Source organism: Achroia grisella, unplaced genomic scaffold, assembly GCF_030625045.1.
Source record: "Achroia grisella isolate CSIRO2021 unplaced genomic scaffold, CSIRO_AGI_Agris_v1 utg840, whole genome shotgun sequence".
Lineage (NCBI taxonomy): Eukaryota > Metazoa > Arthropoda > Insecta > Lepidoptera > Pyralidae > Achroia > Achroia grisella.
This window is the reverse complement of record NW_026713038.1, coordinates 352,288-370,592: the sequence shown is the minus strand read 5'-3', so window position 1 is coordinate 370,592 and position 18,305 is coordinate 352,288. Positions and strand designations below refer to the sequence as shown.

The window sequence follows — 18,305 nt, the reverse complement described above, 5'->3', positions numbered from 1 at the left end:
TATCCTTTCCCTATAATATAAAATCAAACTGATATATTTAGTCAACAGAAAACTCGACAACATGAAAAAAACTACTTTTATGATGGCAATGATATTATGATGACGATGATGATATAAATGATGATTATGGTGTTGCATCACTCGTGATCAGTGTTGAGGAGCCCTTTTTATTATCCATAATTACAATAAACACTCAGAAAATTACATTTACTTATTCATAAATAATTCGACAGTCTCTCGTTACTATCAATAATGACATAGCATAGTACAGTCAGCTGCGATATTAAGCAACACATTCATTTAAATATATAATTATTTATACATCTAAAGACAACAATAACTTTGTAATTATGCTAAAAAGAGTTATGTTATTTTTGTTTTTCAACTTTCGTGTTTAACTTACATTATTTATATTATTAACCGGGTTTTAACACGAATAATTTTACGGTAAATAAAGGTACAGTGCAACCTAATCGAAACGCCGACAGAGGTATGGTAAAGAATTACCTTTATTTACTATAAAATTAATTGCGTTAAAAGCCGGTTAACAATATAAATAGTACATATAATTTTTGTTTTTCGCTACACTATATACAATGGTTTGCTGAGGACAATAGACTACATTACATTTAAGGAAAAATTCAATATTGGTTTGGTTTTGCAAGTACATTTAAAAAAGTAATCACAATTTAAGTACTATCCATTAGCCTTAATACCTGCATGAGTTATTTGATTTCATTTACATTTAAATATTAAAGATGTCAAACAATAACAAGTGCTAAGTTTCTAACAATAAAATATGTAGCTGTAAAATTTGTGCTATTTCTTAAAATAATTAACTTATTGTTTTCTCTCAAGCTTTTATTTTTTTATCAGTTCGTTCACTCAAATTCATATTACGAGAGAATGGTTTTGGCTTTAGGGATGAATGGAAGAGAAAAACATATTACGCCGACCCCAAATAAATGGGATAAGGAAGAAGCAGATGATGATAGTTTTGGTTTTGTTACTTTTTTTCTATAATATCAGACAAACATTTGGTATGAACGAAATATAAACTATACACTTTTTTGGCAGGTCATTATGACATTAAAAATTGCATATTTGTTTATGTATGACAAATGGTTGATATTAATGTTACCTCTATAATTATGATTTTCAAAACGTCAATAAATATTTTTTATATAAAATTGTGTATAGGATATTTTAGTTACTATACATATCACATAATAATAATCTCAGGACAATTTACACAGTGCTATCTAGACCCAAGTTTAGCTAGCTAAAGCTTGTGTTATGGGTACTAGATAACTGATACATATACATGTATATTGTAAGTACATACATATTATACACAGAATATATAATACCAAAATGTGTCATATTTTTAGAGGTGACTGTACTTTGACATTATCAATATATTTCTTTGATATTTTCATAGTGTAGGTTGCACCATTCAAATTTGATATGCATTACTTGGATATTAACTTAATACGTTATATGCACCACATCTCCACCCACCGATAGTAGACATTGACCCTGAAAATGACATATATATTAAACATATATATAAAAACGAAATGACGTTTCTCAATCTTGCTAAAACTCGAGAAAAACTGGACCGATGTGGCTAATTTTGGTTTTGAAATATTTGTAAAACTCCAAGGCAGGTTTAAGTGATGAGAATGGTGCACCCGCCTGCTCTAACGGTTTTCGCTGGCGGGGCATCAGTGGAGGATGATAAGTTGATGAAGTCACGTCAGTTGACCCATCGTGACAAATACACCAGGAAGCAAAAGGGGATTGTTAATAATATATAATATTGTTAATAATTATATGTATATTTTATACTAGTTGACCGCCGCAACTTCGCGTGCATCACACTTACATAACATATATATTATTTTTTTACATATATCTTTTTAAATTATAGCTTATGTTATCTGATATATAAACTATATTACTATAAAGTTTCATCAAAATTCGTTCAGTAATTTTTGCATGAAAGAGTAACAAACATCCATCCATAATTACAAACGTTTGCGTCTATAATATTGTTAGGATTAGGATATGTTTTATTTTAGAAGTTTACCTGATTTTTGTGTGCGTTGTCTTGCAACATGAGTTGCGTGATATAGAACGATGTGAGAGCGTTCCCGCCCAGCGCCGCTGTATACGCACGTGCTATCGCTAGCACCTACAAACGATATTATATTAAGTTTTATACACTCACAATAGACGAGGAAAAATGGTAGGACACTTGATATGGTACGATATTATATTAAGTTTAAGTCTAATTATTGACACTCAATATAGAATCGAGAGTCCAAGAAAGACAGTATCGTGCTTACTACTGCACTTGAATCACTATGACTGATTTCCTCTTATTAATTGTTTAACCAGATATATTCAATATTTTTTCTATTTGAGTATTTAATTGAATTAGTTAATTGGTGGTTTGTATTCACACACTTAAACTTAAAAATGTAAAGTAATAATAAAATTATTTAAAAGAGCAACATATAGACATCGAGAGTCTATTCAAAAGTGCTTCAATGTAAGTTTATTTGAATAAATGATTTTCTATTCTATTCTTCTTGTGATGAAACAGGTTTCAGAATGAGCGGTAGATTGAAAAAAAATGTGACGACGAAGTCATCACATTTTTTTGTGCTTCAATGTACGCTTATTTGACTGAGTGATTTTCTATTATACTCAAATTCAAATTCAAATTCAAAAATCATTTATTCATGTAGGACATTTTAGCCGTTTATGAACGTCAAATTTTTACATTTTAATTTTATTTTTTTTCCCTACCGTCCAGTTCGGTATATAGATCCAATTGAGAAGAACTGGCAAGAAACTCAAATGAATTACTTTTTTTTTTTAAAGCCAATTTATTTACAATGTATATTTATATAGGTGTCTATGTCTAACATTAAATGAAAATTCAGTGCACGAACAACTATTGCCGTGCACACTCGTCATTCAAGTAATCGTTTAGTGAGTAATAGGCTTCGCTCAGTAAATAATATTTAACAGATGCTTTGAATTTATTTAAGGGTAATTCCAACATATCCTTTGGTATTTTATTGTAAATTTTTATACCTATTCCCATAAAAGATCTATTAACTTTTTCTAAAGGATACTTGGGGACAGCAAGTTTGTGTTTAAATCTAGTATTGATATCGTATTATCGTAGCCGGCGGTCACCTCGCACGTGAAGGTGTGTAGGAACCCGCTAAGGCCGCCCAGCTCGCGGACGCACGTGGTCTCCCGCACGAACAGCAGCCGCAGCGCGCACAGCCGCGACCCGCGCGCGGAGCTCGCGGACCACAGCGACACGCTCGCCGGCGCCGCGCTCGCCTGCCCCTACAGTTTACACGGTACTCATTTTGTAAGGATCTTATATATAAAATTCTCGTGTCACAGTTTTATACACCTCCGAAACGGCTTGACCGATTCTCATGATAGTTTGTGAGCGTATTGAGTAGGTCTGAGAATCGGCCAATATCTATTTTTCATCATCTTCTGTCATGGTGAGCCTACTGTTATTATCTGTTATCCATTAGTATTTTCCACCGAAGTGTTGTCGATAGTTTAAATGGATATAAAGTTTTGGTGTTGGTAATATTTGATGATGACTTTTTATATTTATAAGATGTTACCTACTAACGTTTGTTTGCAAACTACTTTTTAAATGAATTACCTGTCCATTAATAGGAGCCTTTTCTTCGACCACTTCCGAAGGCTGCGTCCTCACCAACTGCTCCTCATCCAATGCGAAGATATCATCATCGGCATCACCCGTCCCATTACCATGACTAGTTTGTATTTGGTTAGAAGTTTGCAAGTTCCTATTTTCTGATAGTCCGTTGATATCAGGCTTCGTCGGGTCCACTAAGGGAATGGCTGCTCCGGAGAGGACCAATTGAATTTCATCCTAGAAGAAAATAAATGGAATTTTAAATTAATAATATTTAATTTATGGTGTAAACACATGTAACTTCGACGTCACAGTCGAAAGCACATAGAACATTTTTAGCTACTTATGTACGTCAATTCTTATCAGTATTTTATCAGTACTAGGACATTTTGTATGTTGCTTCTTTTTTCAAGTTGCGAGCAGCGCGCAGGGCTGCAGGCGGCGCAGCTCGTACGCGACGCCGTGCAGCGTGCAGCGTGCAGCGTGCAGCGCGGGCACTCACCTCCGGCAGGTCGAGCTGCAGGCGCGGCGCGAGCAGCGCGCAGGGCTGCAGGCGGCGCAGCTCGTACGCGACGCCGTGCAGCGTGCAGCGTGCAGCGTGCAGCGTGCAGCGTGCAGCGTGCAGCGTGCAGCGCGGGCACTCACCTCCGGCAGGTCGAGCTGCAGGCGCGGCGCGAGCAGCGCGCAGGGCTGCAGGCGGCGCAGCTCGTACGCGACGCCGTGCAGCGTGCAGCGTGCAGCGTGCAGCGTGCAGCGTGCAGCGTGCAGCGTGCAGCGCGGGCACTCACCTCCGGCAGGTCGAGCTGCAGGCGCGGCGCGAGCAGCGCGCAGGGCTGCAGGCGGCGCAGCTCGTACGCGACGCCGTGCAGCGTGCAGCGTGCAGCGTGCAGCGTGCAGCGTGCAGCGCGGGCACTCACCTCCGGCAGGTCGAGCTGCAGGCGCGGCGCGAGCAGCGCGCAGGGCTGCAGGCGGCGCAGCTCGTACGCGACGCCGTGCAGCGTGCAGCGTGCAGCGTGCAGCGTGCAGCGCGGGCACTCACCTCCGGCAGGTCGAGCTGCAGGCGCGGCGCGAGCAGCGCGCAGGGCTGCAGGCGGCGCAGCTTGTACGCGACGCCGTGCAGCGTGCAGCGTGCAGCGTGCAGCGCGGGCACTCACCTCCGGCAGGTCGAGCTGCAGGCGCGGCGCGAGCAGCGCGCAGGGCTGCAGGCGGCGCAGCTCGTACGCGACGCCGTGCAGCGTGCAGCGTGCAGCGTGCAGCGTGCAGCGTGCAGCGTGCAGCGCGGGCACTCACCTCCGGCAGGTCGAGCTGCAGGCGCGGCGCGAGCAGCGCGCAGGGCTGCAGGCGGCGCAGCTCGTACGCGACGCCGTGCAGCGTGCAGCGTGCAGCGTGCAGCGTGCAGCGTGCAGCGTGCAGCGCGGGCACTCACCTCCGGCAGGTCGAGCTGCAGGCGCGGCGCGAGCAGCGCGCAGGGCTGCAGGCGGCGCAGCTTGTACGCGACGCCGTCGAGTGCGCGCGCCACGTGTCTCTCAGCCGCCGTACTGGCTCCGCCCTGGCCGGCCAGCTGCAGTCGGGCGCGCCACACCTGTACATCATCACAGAACCTTAAACTTGTGTCACACTTATCTCCGTCAACCATCGCATTTCCTGGGGAAAAGAGATAATTAATTATGTAGACTAATGAAGCCACTGTTAGCAATATACCATGACAATTTGACTGCAACACAGTTCTCTCTGGAAACCATCCTGCAACATTCCTGGTACATTCACGATCACGATGGGCCATCCTACTAACTTCCACTGGTGTCATGCCAGCGTAAATCGGCGCCCAGGTAGTGCACCATTCCATTATCATTTAAAAAGACATCGCATTTCTAGTCCGTGCACGTGGCTACGCACGTGCGGATACACGTACCTGCGTGTATGCGTGGGGCGGGGCTCGCGCTCGCTGCGCGGTGTACAGCGGGAGGCGCGCGTGCAGTCGCCGCGCTGCCAGCGTGCGCGCCGTCTCCACCTGTATACGTGCAACTACATCTTAAACAGGAATCTCTCAAATTCCTCTTATTTTACTTTTTATCCTTCGATTTCAATAGTGATTATTACCGACAAAAAAGGGAGTACATAACGAGATGACTGCGAACAGGGATGAATGGAAGAGCAAAACATATTACGCCGACCACAAATAAATGGGATAGGGAAGAAGCAGATGATAATGATAGACAAAAAATGATATGATATTTTGATAGCACGTTATGTATGTATTTAGATAATATTATTAAAATATGTGGTATATTGATACAGTGATACCATAATACATATGTATTTATCCTTTAATACATTGACTAAAATTCTACTTACGTCTTCCGCCTCATCAAGTTCGAGTACGCAGGCATCTTTATCCGCACAGAGGTCGAGAGCAGGCGCGGTCGACTCATCACCTTCCACTTCCGGTAACGCACCGTTAGTACTAAATTCGGGTCCTCCTACAAACACGCATATTACCACAGAGTAAAAATAGTAGATATTATGTATAGTGTTATTAAACAAGTATTTAACATATGTATTTTTATACTTAGTTAACTCACCAACATCGAAACCATTCGCTGCTTTGTTAGCTGTGAATGTGTCCCAAAGCGCTTTCTGTATTTCTAGAGCATCTTTGTCGTTCTCTGAGGCCTGTAACAAATTAAATATGTTAAAAAAGTACGTACTTTGTATTGTTATTATTAGAGTTCATAATGTTATGACGCAGTGCTCGCCCACACACACCTGCGTGTGCAGTGAGAACACTGCGTACTGTGCAGTGTGCAGTGTGCAGTGTGCAGTGCGTGCAGTGTGTACGTACCTTGATCCTGGGCGGCGTGGGCGGCGGCAGCGCGGCGAGCCGCACCGCGGAGCCGCTGGCGAGCGCCATGACGCAGCGCTCGCCCACACACACCTGCGTGTGCAGTGAGAACACTGCGTACTGTGCACTGTGCAGTGTGCAGTGTGCAGTGCGTGCAGTGTGTACGTACCTTGATCCTGGGCGGCGTGGGCGGCGGCAGCGCGGCGAGCCGCACCGCGGAGCCGCTGGCGAGCGCCATTAAGCAGCGCTCGCCCACACACACCTGCGTGTGCAGTGAGAACACTGCGTACTGTGCAGTGTGCAGTGTGCAGTGCGTGCAGTGTGTACGTACCTTGATCCTGGGCGGCGTGGGCGGCGGCAGCGCGGCGAGCCGCACCGCGGAGCCGCTGGCGAGCGCCATGACGCAGCGCTCGCCCACACACACCTGCGTGTGCAGTGAGAACACTGCGTACTGTGCAGTGTGCAGTGTGCAGTGCGTGCAGTGTGTACGTACCTTGATCCTGGGCGGCGTGGGCGGCGGCAGCGCGGCGAGCCGCACCGCGGAGCCGCTGGCGAGCGCCATGACGCAGCGCTCGCCCACACACCTGCGTCTGCAGTGAGAACACTGCGTACTGTGCAGTGTGCAGTGCGTGCAGTGTGTACGTACCTTGATCCTGGGCGGCGTGGGCGGCGGCAACGCACCGAGCCGCACCGCGGAAATTCCGCTGGCGAGCGCCATGAAGCGCTCGCCCACACACACCTGCGTGTACAGAGTGAGAAATGCGATACTGTGCAGTGTGCAGTGTGCAGTGCGTGCAGTGTGTACGGACCATGATCCTGGGCGGCGTGGGCGGCGGCATAGCCGCACCGCGGAACTCTGGCGAGCGCCATGACGCAGCGCTCGCCCACACACACCTGCGTGTGCAGTGAGAACACTGCGTACTGTGCACTGTGCAGTGTGCAGTGTGCAGTGCGTGCAGTGTGTACGTACCTTGATCCTGGGCGGCGTGGGCGGCGGCAGCGCGGCGAGCCGCACCGCGGAGCCGCTGGCGAGCGCCATGACGCAGCGCTCGCCCACACACACCTGCGTGTGCAGTGAGAACACTGCGTACTGTGCACTGTGCAGTGTGCAGTGTGCAGTGCGTGCAGTGTGTACGTACCTTGATCCTGGGCGGCGTGGGCGGCGGCAGCGCGGCGAGCCGCACCGCGGAGCCGCTGGCGAGCGCCATGACGCAGCGCTCGCCCACACACACCTGCGTGTGCAGTGAGAACACTGCGTACTGTGCAGTGTGCAGTGTGCAGTGTGCAGTGCGTGCAGTGTGTACGTACCTTGATCCTGGGCGGCGTGGGCGGCGGCAGCGCGGCGAGCCGCACCGCGGAGCCGCTGGCGAGCGCCATGACGCAGCGCTCGCCCACACACACCTGCGTGTGCAGTGAGAACACTGCGTACTGTGCAGTGTGCAGTGTGCAGTGTGCAGTGCGTGCAGTGTGTACGTACCTTGATCCTGGGCGGCGTGGGCGGCGGCAGCGCGGCGAGCCGCACCGCGGAGCCGCTGGCGAGCGCCATGACGCAGCGCTCGCCCACACACACCTGCGTGTGCAGTGAGAACACTGCGTACTGTGCACTGTGCAGTGTGCAGTGTGCAGTGCGTGCAGTGTGTACGTACCTTGATCCTGGGCGGCGTGGGCGGCGGCAGCGCGGCGAGCCGCACCGCGGAGCCGCTGGCGAGCGCCATGACGCAGCGCTCGCCCACACACACCTGCGTGTGCAGTGAGAACACTGCGTACTGTGCAGTGTGCAGTGTGCAGTGTGCAGTGCGTGCAGTGTGTACGTACCTTGATCCTGGGCGGCGTGGGCGGCGGCAGCGCGGCGAGCCGCACCGCGGAGCCGCTGGCGAGCGCCATGACGCAGCGCTCGCCCACACACACCTGCGTGTGCAGTGAGAACACTGCGTACTGTGCACTGTGCAGTGTGCAGTGTGCAGTGCGTGCAGTGTGTACGTACCTTGATCCTGGGCGGCGTGGGCGGCGGCAGCGCGGCGAGCCGCACCGCGGAGCCGCTGGCGAGCGCCATGACGCAGCGCTCGCCCACACACACCTGCGTCTGCAGTGAGAACACTGCGTTCGCCCCCTGCACACAACAATTATATCACTTTATATTCCTATCGTGACTATACCGGAGGCACGTTCTTGAGGCCAATGATCCCATAATAGTATATCTACCTAGAGTTCCTACGGATCACCCTGCTCCATTCCTACCTCGCTATCACATAAACATACGACACAGTCCTCGCCCGCAAGGACGTCGACCCCTATCACTCAGTGCAGCGCTCTTTACCGGCGATGTCCCAGATAATTAGACCCATTATCAATGTGACGTCGTGATGAACGCCACATTTGATATGATTGATTAAATACAATAAGAATATCCTATAGACATCAAATAGATATGAAATAAAAGATTACCTGCATCCTTAACTTGGCAATGAGTAACTTGTGCAGTTCGTACTCTAAGAACGGCAGCTGATCGGAGATGTCTCTAGCTGCGGGCTCACCTGTGGGCGGCGCTCTACGTACACGTGCCGCTGTAATACGTTAATCTTTACATACTATAAAATGAAGTCGCTTCCGCTGTCTGATCGATTAAATCTTTTAAACTATGCAACGGATTTTAATGAAGCTTTTAACAATAGATAGAGCGATTCAAGAGGAAGGTTTATATGTATTACACATGTACATCTGTGTGAAGCCACCCCGGCTTATATGTAGGGTATCTATTTAGGTATGAAATGATGTTTTAATATTAATACAAGACAAGAGCAATTTTGTATTTCTTTTAATGGAATGGTACGCTCGTTTATATAAACGATACACACTGGCAAGACACCAGTATAAGATGATAAAAATAAGTATGAGGTCAGGACAATCAGCTCATTAACAAATAAACCTACATTGATTAGTATAACACTAGATTAGGATAGTACAAAGAGAGTAGAGGAGCGTACCGACGGCGGTGATGGTGACGGCCTTGGGGCAGGCCGGCAGCCGCGCCGGCTTCGCGCAGCTCGCCAGCACCACCGCCGGCACCCGCGCGCGCCTGCCACATCACCATCATCATCATCATCATCATCATCAGTATCATCACACATCATCATTATCACCACACATCATTATCATCGCACTCTGCGACGGATACAACCAGTACATCCAACCACTGCTGGTTTAATGTAGATACGCGGGTGCAATTTATTAATAATAGTTCTATTTGATATTTATATAAGTCCAAAGGAGTATGTTGGACTTATATATAAACACCTATATAGATGCAAAATTAAATTCGATTCTGATGAAATTTTCCAAATATTTTATATTTATAAACTGTATTTAATTTGTTATTGTACGTACATATATAATTAATATTCCTGAATAGTGAGGTGATATTGTAGGTTGAAACGATAAATATAGTAACAGATGATAGTTAACTCAAAAACTGAACTTTTTTTTATAGCACAGGGGACAAACGAGCATGCGGCTCACCTGATGGTAAGCGATTACCGCCGCCCATGAGCACCACAACACCAGGGGAATTGCAAGTGCGTTGTCGGCCTTATAAATAGGAATAAACTCTTTTCTTGAAGGTTTCAATATTGTATCGGTTTGGAAATACTGTTGCGGGTAAATATTAAGATGTTGCTGGTCGAGACGATGTATATTACATATGATGATAAACTGACAATATGTACATAGAAATAATGATCTTATATACTAAATAACAATAGGAAAATGTAAGGTGGGGTGACACAGTTTAGATACAGCAGTGCCTAGTAGACAATATTGAATTTGTCTTACTAGACATTATTAAATGCAATTATTATTTTGATGTATCTGGGTGACTGTGTCCCATAGATATTCCCCCCTTGAGAGAAAAAAAAATATATATATTACACACAAAAAAAATTATTTAAGTTAACTGTAAAATTTAAGATATTATGAACTTTTGTAACAATAAAAATTCATTATACCCAAATAACGACGTAAATCTTCGACTGTCGTGGGTTTAGGGTACTCGTCGATTGCTTGCCATTTTTAATACGATGTTTTAAAACCTTGGCTCGTTATATGATAACCAAGAAAATCTAACTCATTTGTGAAGAACTCGCATTTGCTCATATTAATTGTTTGCGGCGAATAATTTGATTTCGCTAGCGCTCTCTTTGGTCTGTGCTTGTGTTTTATTCACCGAGATTTTTGCTTTCGGTGTCCACCAAAATTCTATAGCCACTGTTAGAGTCGGTTATATCGAGGCGGTTATACGGATGAACAGCACAGCGTTCCGTCTTATTCTGCGTCGAAACTAGTTTTCCGACGGTTGTCTATAGGAGCGCGGCATGTCACATTTGTATGCCTTTTCTTTATATTTGCGATGATATAATATAAAATAATAGTCATTTTTCTGACTATGCAATGACCGTAGGTGCAAATTTGACCTAGATCGGTAGTTGCTGCGTCTGTTTGTGTGTGGCGAGCGCTTTTCGCGTATATCAGCAATTTCTGATCGCAGTGTCGCAATTAGTGACGACAGGTGTGCAATGACGTCGGCGGTGACTGTTGGCTGTACTTTTGTAGACAGCATTTTTGCTTTATTTTTCCAGTTTCAATTTTTCGTCCAGAGATTATATCCAGCAGGCAGTTGTGTTTACTGGGGGTCAGTAGCACGGCAGGATCCTTGTTGCGCAGTATTGCCAACGAACTTTTATGCCTCTTGAATTTCCGAGCCGGTGAGACCCGCTTCTGGGAAGCCGGTGGAAAATATGTTGGTGGTGCGCAGGATGCCGTCAGACAGAGATCTCTTGTTTGATCTCGTCGTTTTCCCAGGTATCGTCTCGACCACGTCGGCCAGATCACGTCAGGGTCACCACTGTTGCGGGTGATATATACGATGTTGCTGGTCGAGACGATGTATATTACAGATGATAATAAACTGACAATGTGTACATAGAAATAATGATCTTATATACTAAATAATAATAGGAAAATGTAAGGTGGGGTGACACAGTTTAGATACAGCAGTGCCTAGTAGACAATATTGAATTTGTCTTACTAGACATTATTAAATGCAATTATTATTTTGATGTATCTAGGTGACTGTGTCCCATAAATACCATTGCTGAAAGGTGATTCCACAATGTGGTGCGCAGCAAAAAAAAAGTTTGTACAAAATAAAGTCAATATTATTATACACTAAATAAAGATAGACAACTATAAGGTGACACGTGCACTGCTGTGTGAACAATACTTAATTCGTCTTCACTAGCAAAATTATTTCCTTAATTGCCTTACCTTGGGAGTATCTAGCTAAATGTATATCATAGTAAACAAGATAAATTCCTTATCTGTTTAAAAAAATATTTTTTAAAGTACAGATATTGAAATCAAAATATAGGCATTATGTACCCATATGACATGAGTTATTGAACCTATTACATATATGTATTTTTGAATTATTTACCTGCAACCTCCACAGACGGACAGTTCAGCACGATAAGGGCCAGCACCAGGAGAGTACGGCACGTGAGCTATCGAACAGCACTCATCTACTTCATCTGCCGCCTTGGTGTTTGCTAAACAAAATAGCAGTTATTTAAGCATATACATATTATAAATTTATATAAAATTTCTTAATTAATATCGAATTGTAAAAGAGGCATAAGAAAATTTCTAATAGATTGAGCAGTTCAGTTTACAGATCAGTTTAAAAAAGAAATATCAAAGATATTTCTAATTTCGAATGATGAAGAAGTGTGATGATGTTCAGTATCATGACAACATGATACTGAACGTATAAGCGTGAGGTTTTTGCTTCACATTTGCTTTGTAACCCTTTATATGATTGCGCGGACGCGGATTATGAAATTTCATGCATAGAGATAATATAGAAAAGGACTGCAGAATGCAAATATATTTTTTTAATTATGCAAAAAATATATTAAATCAATAAATAATACGTTACACATACTACCACGTATTTGATACACACACGCATAGTCTTAAAGAACCTTAATAATGTTCAATTCGACCAGTGGGAGAGCAATACTATAAATTAAAAAATATACTTTAATATGTTAATAATAAGTATAAATATTAAACGAGTTTTCCCATGTTGAAAAATTTAAGTCTTTTTATTAATATTTATGGTTGTAAACATATATTGAAAGCCTTTATAACTCTATTAAGGAAAGGAAACTTCGTAATAGAAATCAATTTCAATACCAGGAATAGGTTCGCTCTCCGCGTTGAAGTCGCAATCTAGATTGATGACAGCAGCTGTTCCTGATGCAGACAGGACACACACATCCTCACTGAGTAACAAATTAAATACATATATCAGAAATGCAATAAATTTAATTAAGACTTAAAAGCTATTACAATAAAACTCAATTTCCTAATGTGTGTGTTAATGTGTATGTTGTGTTGGATGTGATATGTACGTTGATCCGTCACTGCGGGTGGGCGTCAAATATTCCCAAGCAGTTGTTGGCTCGTTAGCTACCCGGACTTCGTACACCGTTCGTATTTCGTACACCTAGTGGCACTTGCGTTTTATAGTAATTCTACTATTATATATAGGGACTCCAAGTACCTTAGATTAGTAATCCACCTTAACTTATTAATCTAACAAAAAAAGCCAAACATTTTTGCGATAATTTCAAGTCTTTTGGTGCGCAGCTCGGCCCACCAGGCGGCGCGCGCCGCGCTCTCGCCGCCGTCCGTATATATAGTGAGTGTGAGTGCGAGTGTGAGTACTCACCAGATGGCGGCGGCGTCCGAGTACGCGAGCACGGCGTTGCAGCGCAGCGCGCGGGCGTGCGCGCGCAGCTCGGTGCGCAGCTCGGCCCACCAGGCGGCGCGCGCCGCGCTCTCGCCGCCGTCCGTATATATAGTGAGTGTGAGTGCGAGTGTGAGTACTCACCAGATGGCGGCGGCGTCCGAGTACGCGAGCACGGCGTTGCAGCGCAGCGCGCGGGCGTGCGCGCGCGCGAGCACGGCGTTGCAGCGCAGCGCGCGGGCGTGCGCGCGCAGCTCGGTGCGCAGCTCGGCCCACCAGGCGGCGCGCGCCGCGCTCTCGCCGCCGTCCGTATATATAGTGAGTGTGAGTGCGAGTGTGAGTACTCACCAGATGGCGGCGGCGTCCGAGTACGCGAGCACGGCGTTGCAGCGCAGCGCGCGGGCGTGCGCGCGCAGCTCGGTGCGCAGCTCGGCCCACCAGGCGGCGCGCGCCGCGCTCTCGCCGCCGTCCGCCAGCTTCACCGACCGCGCGCACACCGTGCCGCCTGCGCACGTAACCGGCCTTTACAGACGAACGCGTACTTCGTTCTTTCACTCGGGAACGCCAGCGCGCTTAATCGTGAGTGATTATATTTTCGTACTTTTGTGTTCACTATTTCGCTCAAGATTGCGCGTATGATTCATATTATACGCGCTAAAAAGCTATTAGTTTATCAAAATCATGTAAAGAGGTCAACTTTCAGTATGATAACTCACCTATATGTACTATAAATCCAGGTGGGTACTCCGTCATAGTTAAGAAGGGATACTCGAGCATTTCCAAGTTGTTGCTATTCATCGATGGCCTCAAAATAGCACCACCGCCGCTACCAACGTTTACCCCAGACGCATTTAGTGAACTACCTGTTGAGATGTATCATTTTACCTATTAATGTCATACCGTATAGACACAAATGTCGTATTTCTAACCTACATTTATGTTTTAAATGTTAACACAGCATTTATATTAACAACTAGCTGAATCGCAAAAGATCTTTGTGTTAAGAGAGAAACTTTTCAAAATTATTAAATTTTCACCGTTTTGGCAACATTTTTGCATGCATTGATGCTTTGCTTCTACTCGTTGTAACAAGATATTATATAGCCTATAGCCATCCTAGACAAATGTGTTATTCAACAAATTGAAAAAGTTCTCAATTGAGTTGTTTCTGAGATTAGCTCATTTAATCAAACTACTCTTCAGCTTTCTAATAATAGTAAAGATTACTAACCTTTGGGTGTAATACTGAGGTCAGAATCGGAAGATCGCCGATGTATTCCCATTGGAGTCGATGTTGAATTCAACGAAGAGTTTTGCGTGTGTGTAACAGCTGGAACAGGCTCCTTCCCTCCATAGGACTCATGCCTCGCATGACGTGGTGATCCTTTGTCTTTCTCACCCTTATCTTTATCTCGCTCGCTCCTGTCAACAGGCCACGCTGCATGCGAGTTATCACACACACTAGCATTGTTAGTGCCACTAGACTCACACTCCTGACATTTACATTCGCTTTCACATTGACATTTTGTTACAATCTCATCTAAACTTTCGCTCTGATCAAAACTACTTTCCGGCAACGATGGAATGGTCTCTAATGGTGCACCACCACTAAGAATGGGATGGAAGTGTTGTAAAACCGGCGTTGTTAGTTTATGTGGAACAGTGTTAGATTTTTTGGACATTTTATGCGACTCGTTTTCATTATTCGATTCCACACGGTCCTGTCTGACTAGTTTTTTCTTTTCTTTTAATTCTTTGTAATCTGTATTAATGTTGGTCGAAACGTCCTTTGTTTCTGAAGAAATAAGTGAGCTAGATATTGGTGAATGTGCTTCAACTTTATCGATATTTGCATCATTTTCAGCAGATTTCAAGGATCCAGATTCTTCGTTAGAAGGTTCTATTTCAATTTCTCGTAATTTAAGAGAGTCTTTCTCAAGAACTTCGGTTGTATTTTGTGATATGTCTTTTAAAGAGTCAATTTCAGGATCTAATAGAGATTGTACTTTATCAATAAGCATTGATTCCATACCAGTGTGAACTAAACCATAAGAAATAGGGTCATTATTTTTTGAAATATTTACTTTTTCAGAATTTATCCCTTGTTCTTTAGGGCAACGAGTTTGAGGTATAACATCAACAGAAGGCCCAAGGAGCGATTTGACTTTATCCACTAAAATAGTTTCTATAGCCATATGCGTAAGACCCGTTGATTCCTGCATTTCGTGATTTTTACTACAAGTTTTTTCGGAATCTAATAATAGTGATTTAACTTCAACAGGCTCAAATTCTGTATTTGGATTAACTAAAGTTTGTACTTTATCCATTAGTATAGTTTTCATAGCTGTATGTGTTAAGCCACTTGTTTCTTGTTCGCTTTTATTCGATTGAACTAAGATAGGATCAATTTTATCAAAAAACTGTTTCGGAGGACTTGGTTCTGGGGTAGTAGGAATTAAGAGAGATTGAACTTTATCTAAAAGAATAGTCTCCATTGCCGTATGAACTAAGCCTGTTGTTTCTGGGGTCTTATTCCTATCTACTTCTACCTTTTCTAATTTTTCAGAGACGTCATTAAAAAATTGATTGGCAGCCGGTATAGGTTCTGGTGATGATGGAGATAGTAAAGATTGAACTTTATCTATAAGTATCGTCTCCATAGCAGTGTGAAGTAAACCAGATGGTTTGATACTACATTTATCTTTTTTATTGGAATTATGTTCGTGATAATTTAAATCATGACTGCCATGTTCAGTATATAATGTTCCACTCAAAGATGCCCTAGAAGCAGGTTCAGAGCCTATATACATTGAGACTTTTGGACCCACATATTCATCACTTTTATGAAACCTTTTATTTAAATCTATCCCTTCTTTGTCCAAACTAAGCAAATCGGCATAAGAAAGAAACGGAGACCCCAAAACAGTTTCACTAGGTACCTTTGACAGTATATCAGCCGTTGAACTCGGTTTACTTAAACTTTTTACTTCTTCCTGTTTCTTTTTATGTATTAAAGAATAATGCGAGAGGCTTTTTATCATATTGCTGGTTGACAATTTTGAAAGTTGTCGTTTTATTTTCTGCGAAGAGCGATATACAAAGCTGCTATTTTCTACTGGGGATGTAGGGGCACTAAGACTTTTAGATACTTTCTTATGAGTAAAAGGGTTGTGAAATTTAAAATGATGGCTATTTGATTTTTTAACTACAAACATTTCGGGATGTTCACCAGCAGATATTGCTGCGACCTCTTGTTTTTCCATATCATTGTTTTCGTTTCTTGTATTATCAAATTTATAAGCATCTGTGGTTTTATTTTGTATATCCTCCTCAAGAAGTTGGCGATCAAGTTTTTCAGTTTTAAGGGTGCTAAGCTTTCTATCCATTTGTGCTATTAAAGCTGGATTTATTTCGTGGCTTAGAACTGAGTGTACAAGGGAACTAGTAGTTTCAATTGATTTTTCCGTGTCTGTTCTTACATCAGAACTTTCATCGTCTTCGTCTGAGCTAGAATATATTTCTGAACTCTCACCAGATAGTGCAGATGATACTGAACCGTAATAATCAGCGTCTTCTGGTAATTTAAGAAGATTGTCATTCCTACTAGCCATCGGAGACGTTGGACAAGATTCTGATAATCTTCTTCCACGTTTTTCTAGAATTTCAGGTTCATCAGAATTAATGTTTTTGAGAGATGAAAAATGTATCTCAGGCACCTTTTTATTTTCATCTTTATTGCTATTAGCATCAATAGATGTGTCTGTATCAGTAGTAGTTTTGGGTTTATCCTCATCAGATACGTTAATTGTGGGTTCAGATTCACTAGCACGTCTTAATGTTGAATTAGGGGAGTGTTCAGAATCTTGAGTTTCAGCAATACAAGCAAGACTAGTATGAGCATGAATCACAGATCTGGCGAGTACAGATGCCATACCTATACCTTCATCTGCGTTATTGGTATAAGTCTTGGAAAATTTAGGCTTTTTCATGCGTTTAAACTTTTTAAACTCATTCTTTATATCTAGTGAAATTCTAGAGGCATCAGAAGAATTCGATTTCAGTGATATTTGATCGTCTTGTGTGTCTTTGCGACCGCGCATGCTGCTTAGTCTTTTGAGGAAAAAATTGGTTTTGAATTTCTTTATTTTCCTTAATGGCCCTGGAGAATCAGAATCTAAAGAGTTACGATTGAGTAGTCTATTTAAATCGGTTTGGTCTTCTGATATATGTTTGAGACTTTTCTGCGATATATAATCGTCCTGGTATATAGAAACACTGCCAGTGTAACTTTTAATACTAGATTGTCTGGTTAAGGCATAACTTTTTTCATCATCATTATCCTCAATGACATCCGTTTCATCTAAAAGTGTTGGAGTCTTAGGATTAAGAATTGTAAGCAGCTTTGCCAATTCGTCCTGATGGTGTTGATAATATTCATTTAAGTCGGTAGTGTTTTCGTTATCGGTCGATAAAATGTCCAAATATTTCTTTAATTGTCTACGTAATTATTTTTTTTAATAAATATAAAAAGCAATCCACAGCAAACCATGCAAATATATATTCATTAGTGCGTTTACTCAATTTGTTTTACTTAAATATTATATATATGTGGTTATTTTCTGCAATAATATTACAACATAAATAGCACAATAAAAGCTTGCGTAGTTTTTAGATTTCAAAATAAAATCAATATAAACTATAGCCAATAAATAACTTTTTATTTTTAATTATTAATTTATTTAAGTCCATTGCTTTTATCTTTATAACAATATGAGATAAGAATACTTTTACACTCTCTAACTTAAATACCAATGGAGTAATAACATTATTCTGTTTAGTTTAAAATTACATTACATAGCTCAATATATCAGCCTAAATAAATAGACTCAAACAAAAGTAAACACTTTATATATATATACAAAATGGAGCACCGATTGTGATGATTTATTTGC

The 18,305-nt window shown here is 43.0% G+C and overlaps 1 protein-coding gene across 1 annotated transcript in view; it reads right to left on the bottom strand.

Annotated features, from left to right (window-relative positions):
- Nucleotides 1-623: 623 nt before the first annotated feature.
- The window catches only part of LOC131852097 (uncharacterized), a 29,001-nt gene continuing 11,319 nt past the window's right edge, over nt 624-18,305 (bottom strand). Inside the window, exons 7-24 of the mRNA XM_059202725.1 lie at nt 15,560-17,850; nt 14,886-15,265; nt 14,585-14,837; nt 14,070-14,216; nt 13,702-13,858; nt 12,798-12,886; nt 12,037-12,148; nt 9,533-9,624; nt 8,994-9,112; nt 8,533-8,658; nt 6,289-6,379; nt 6,062-6,186; nt 5,619-5,717; nt 5,133-5,288; nt 3,710-3,943; nt 3,214-3,366; nt 2,093-2,197; nt 624-1,539 (exon numbers count right to left, since the gene is read on the bottom strand). Of these exons, the coding sequence (XP_059058708.1) occupies nt 1,489-1,539; nt 2,093-2,197; nt 3,214-3,366; nt 3,710-3,943; nt 5,133-5,288; nt 5,619-5,717; nt 6,062-6,186; nt 6,289-6,379; nt 8,533-8,658; nt 8,994-9,112; nt 9,533-9,624; nt 12,037-12,148; nt 12,798-12,886; nt 13,702-13,858; nt 14,070-14,216; nt 14,585-14,837; nt 14,886-15,265; nt 15,560-17,850 (4,780 nt within the window). The 3' untranslated portion in view covers nt 624-1,488. The remainder of the gene's footprint in view (nt 1,540-2,092; nt 2,198-3,213; nt 3,367-3,709; nt 3,944-5,132; nt 5,289-5,618; nt 5,718-6,061; nt 6,187-6,288; nt 6,380-8,532; nt 8,659-8,993; nt 9,113-9,532; nt 9,625-12,036; nt 12,149-12,797; nt 12,887-13,701; nt 13,859-14,069; nt 14,217-14,584; nt 14,838-14,885; nt 15,266-15,559; nt 17,851-18,305) is intronic.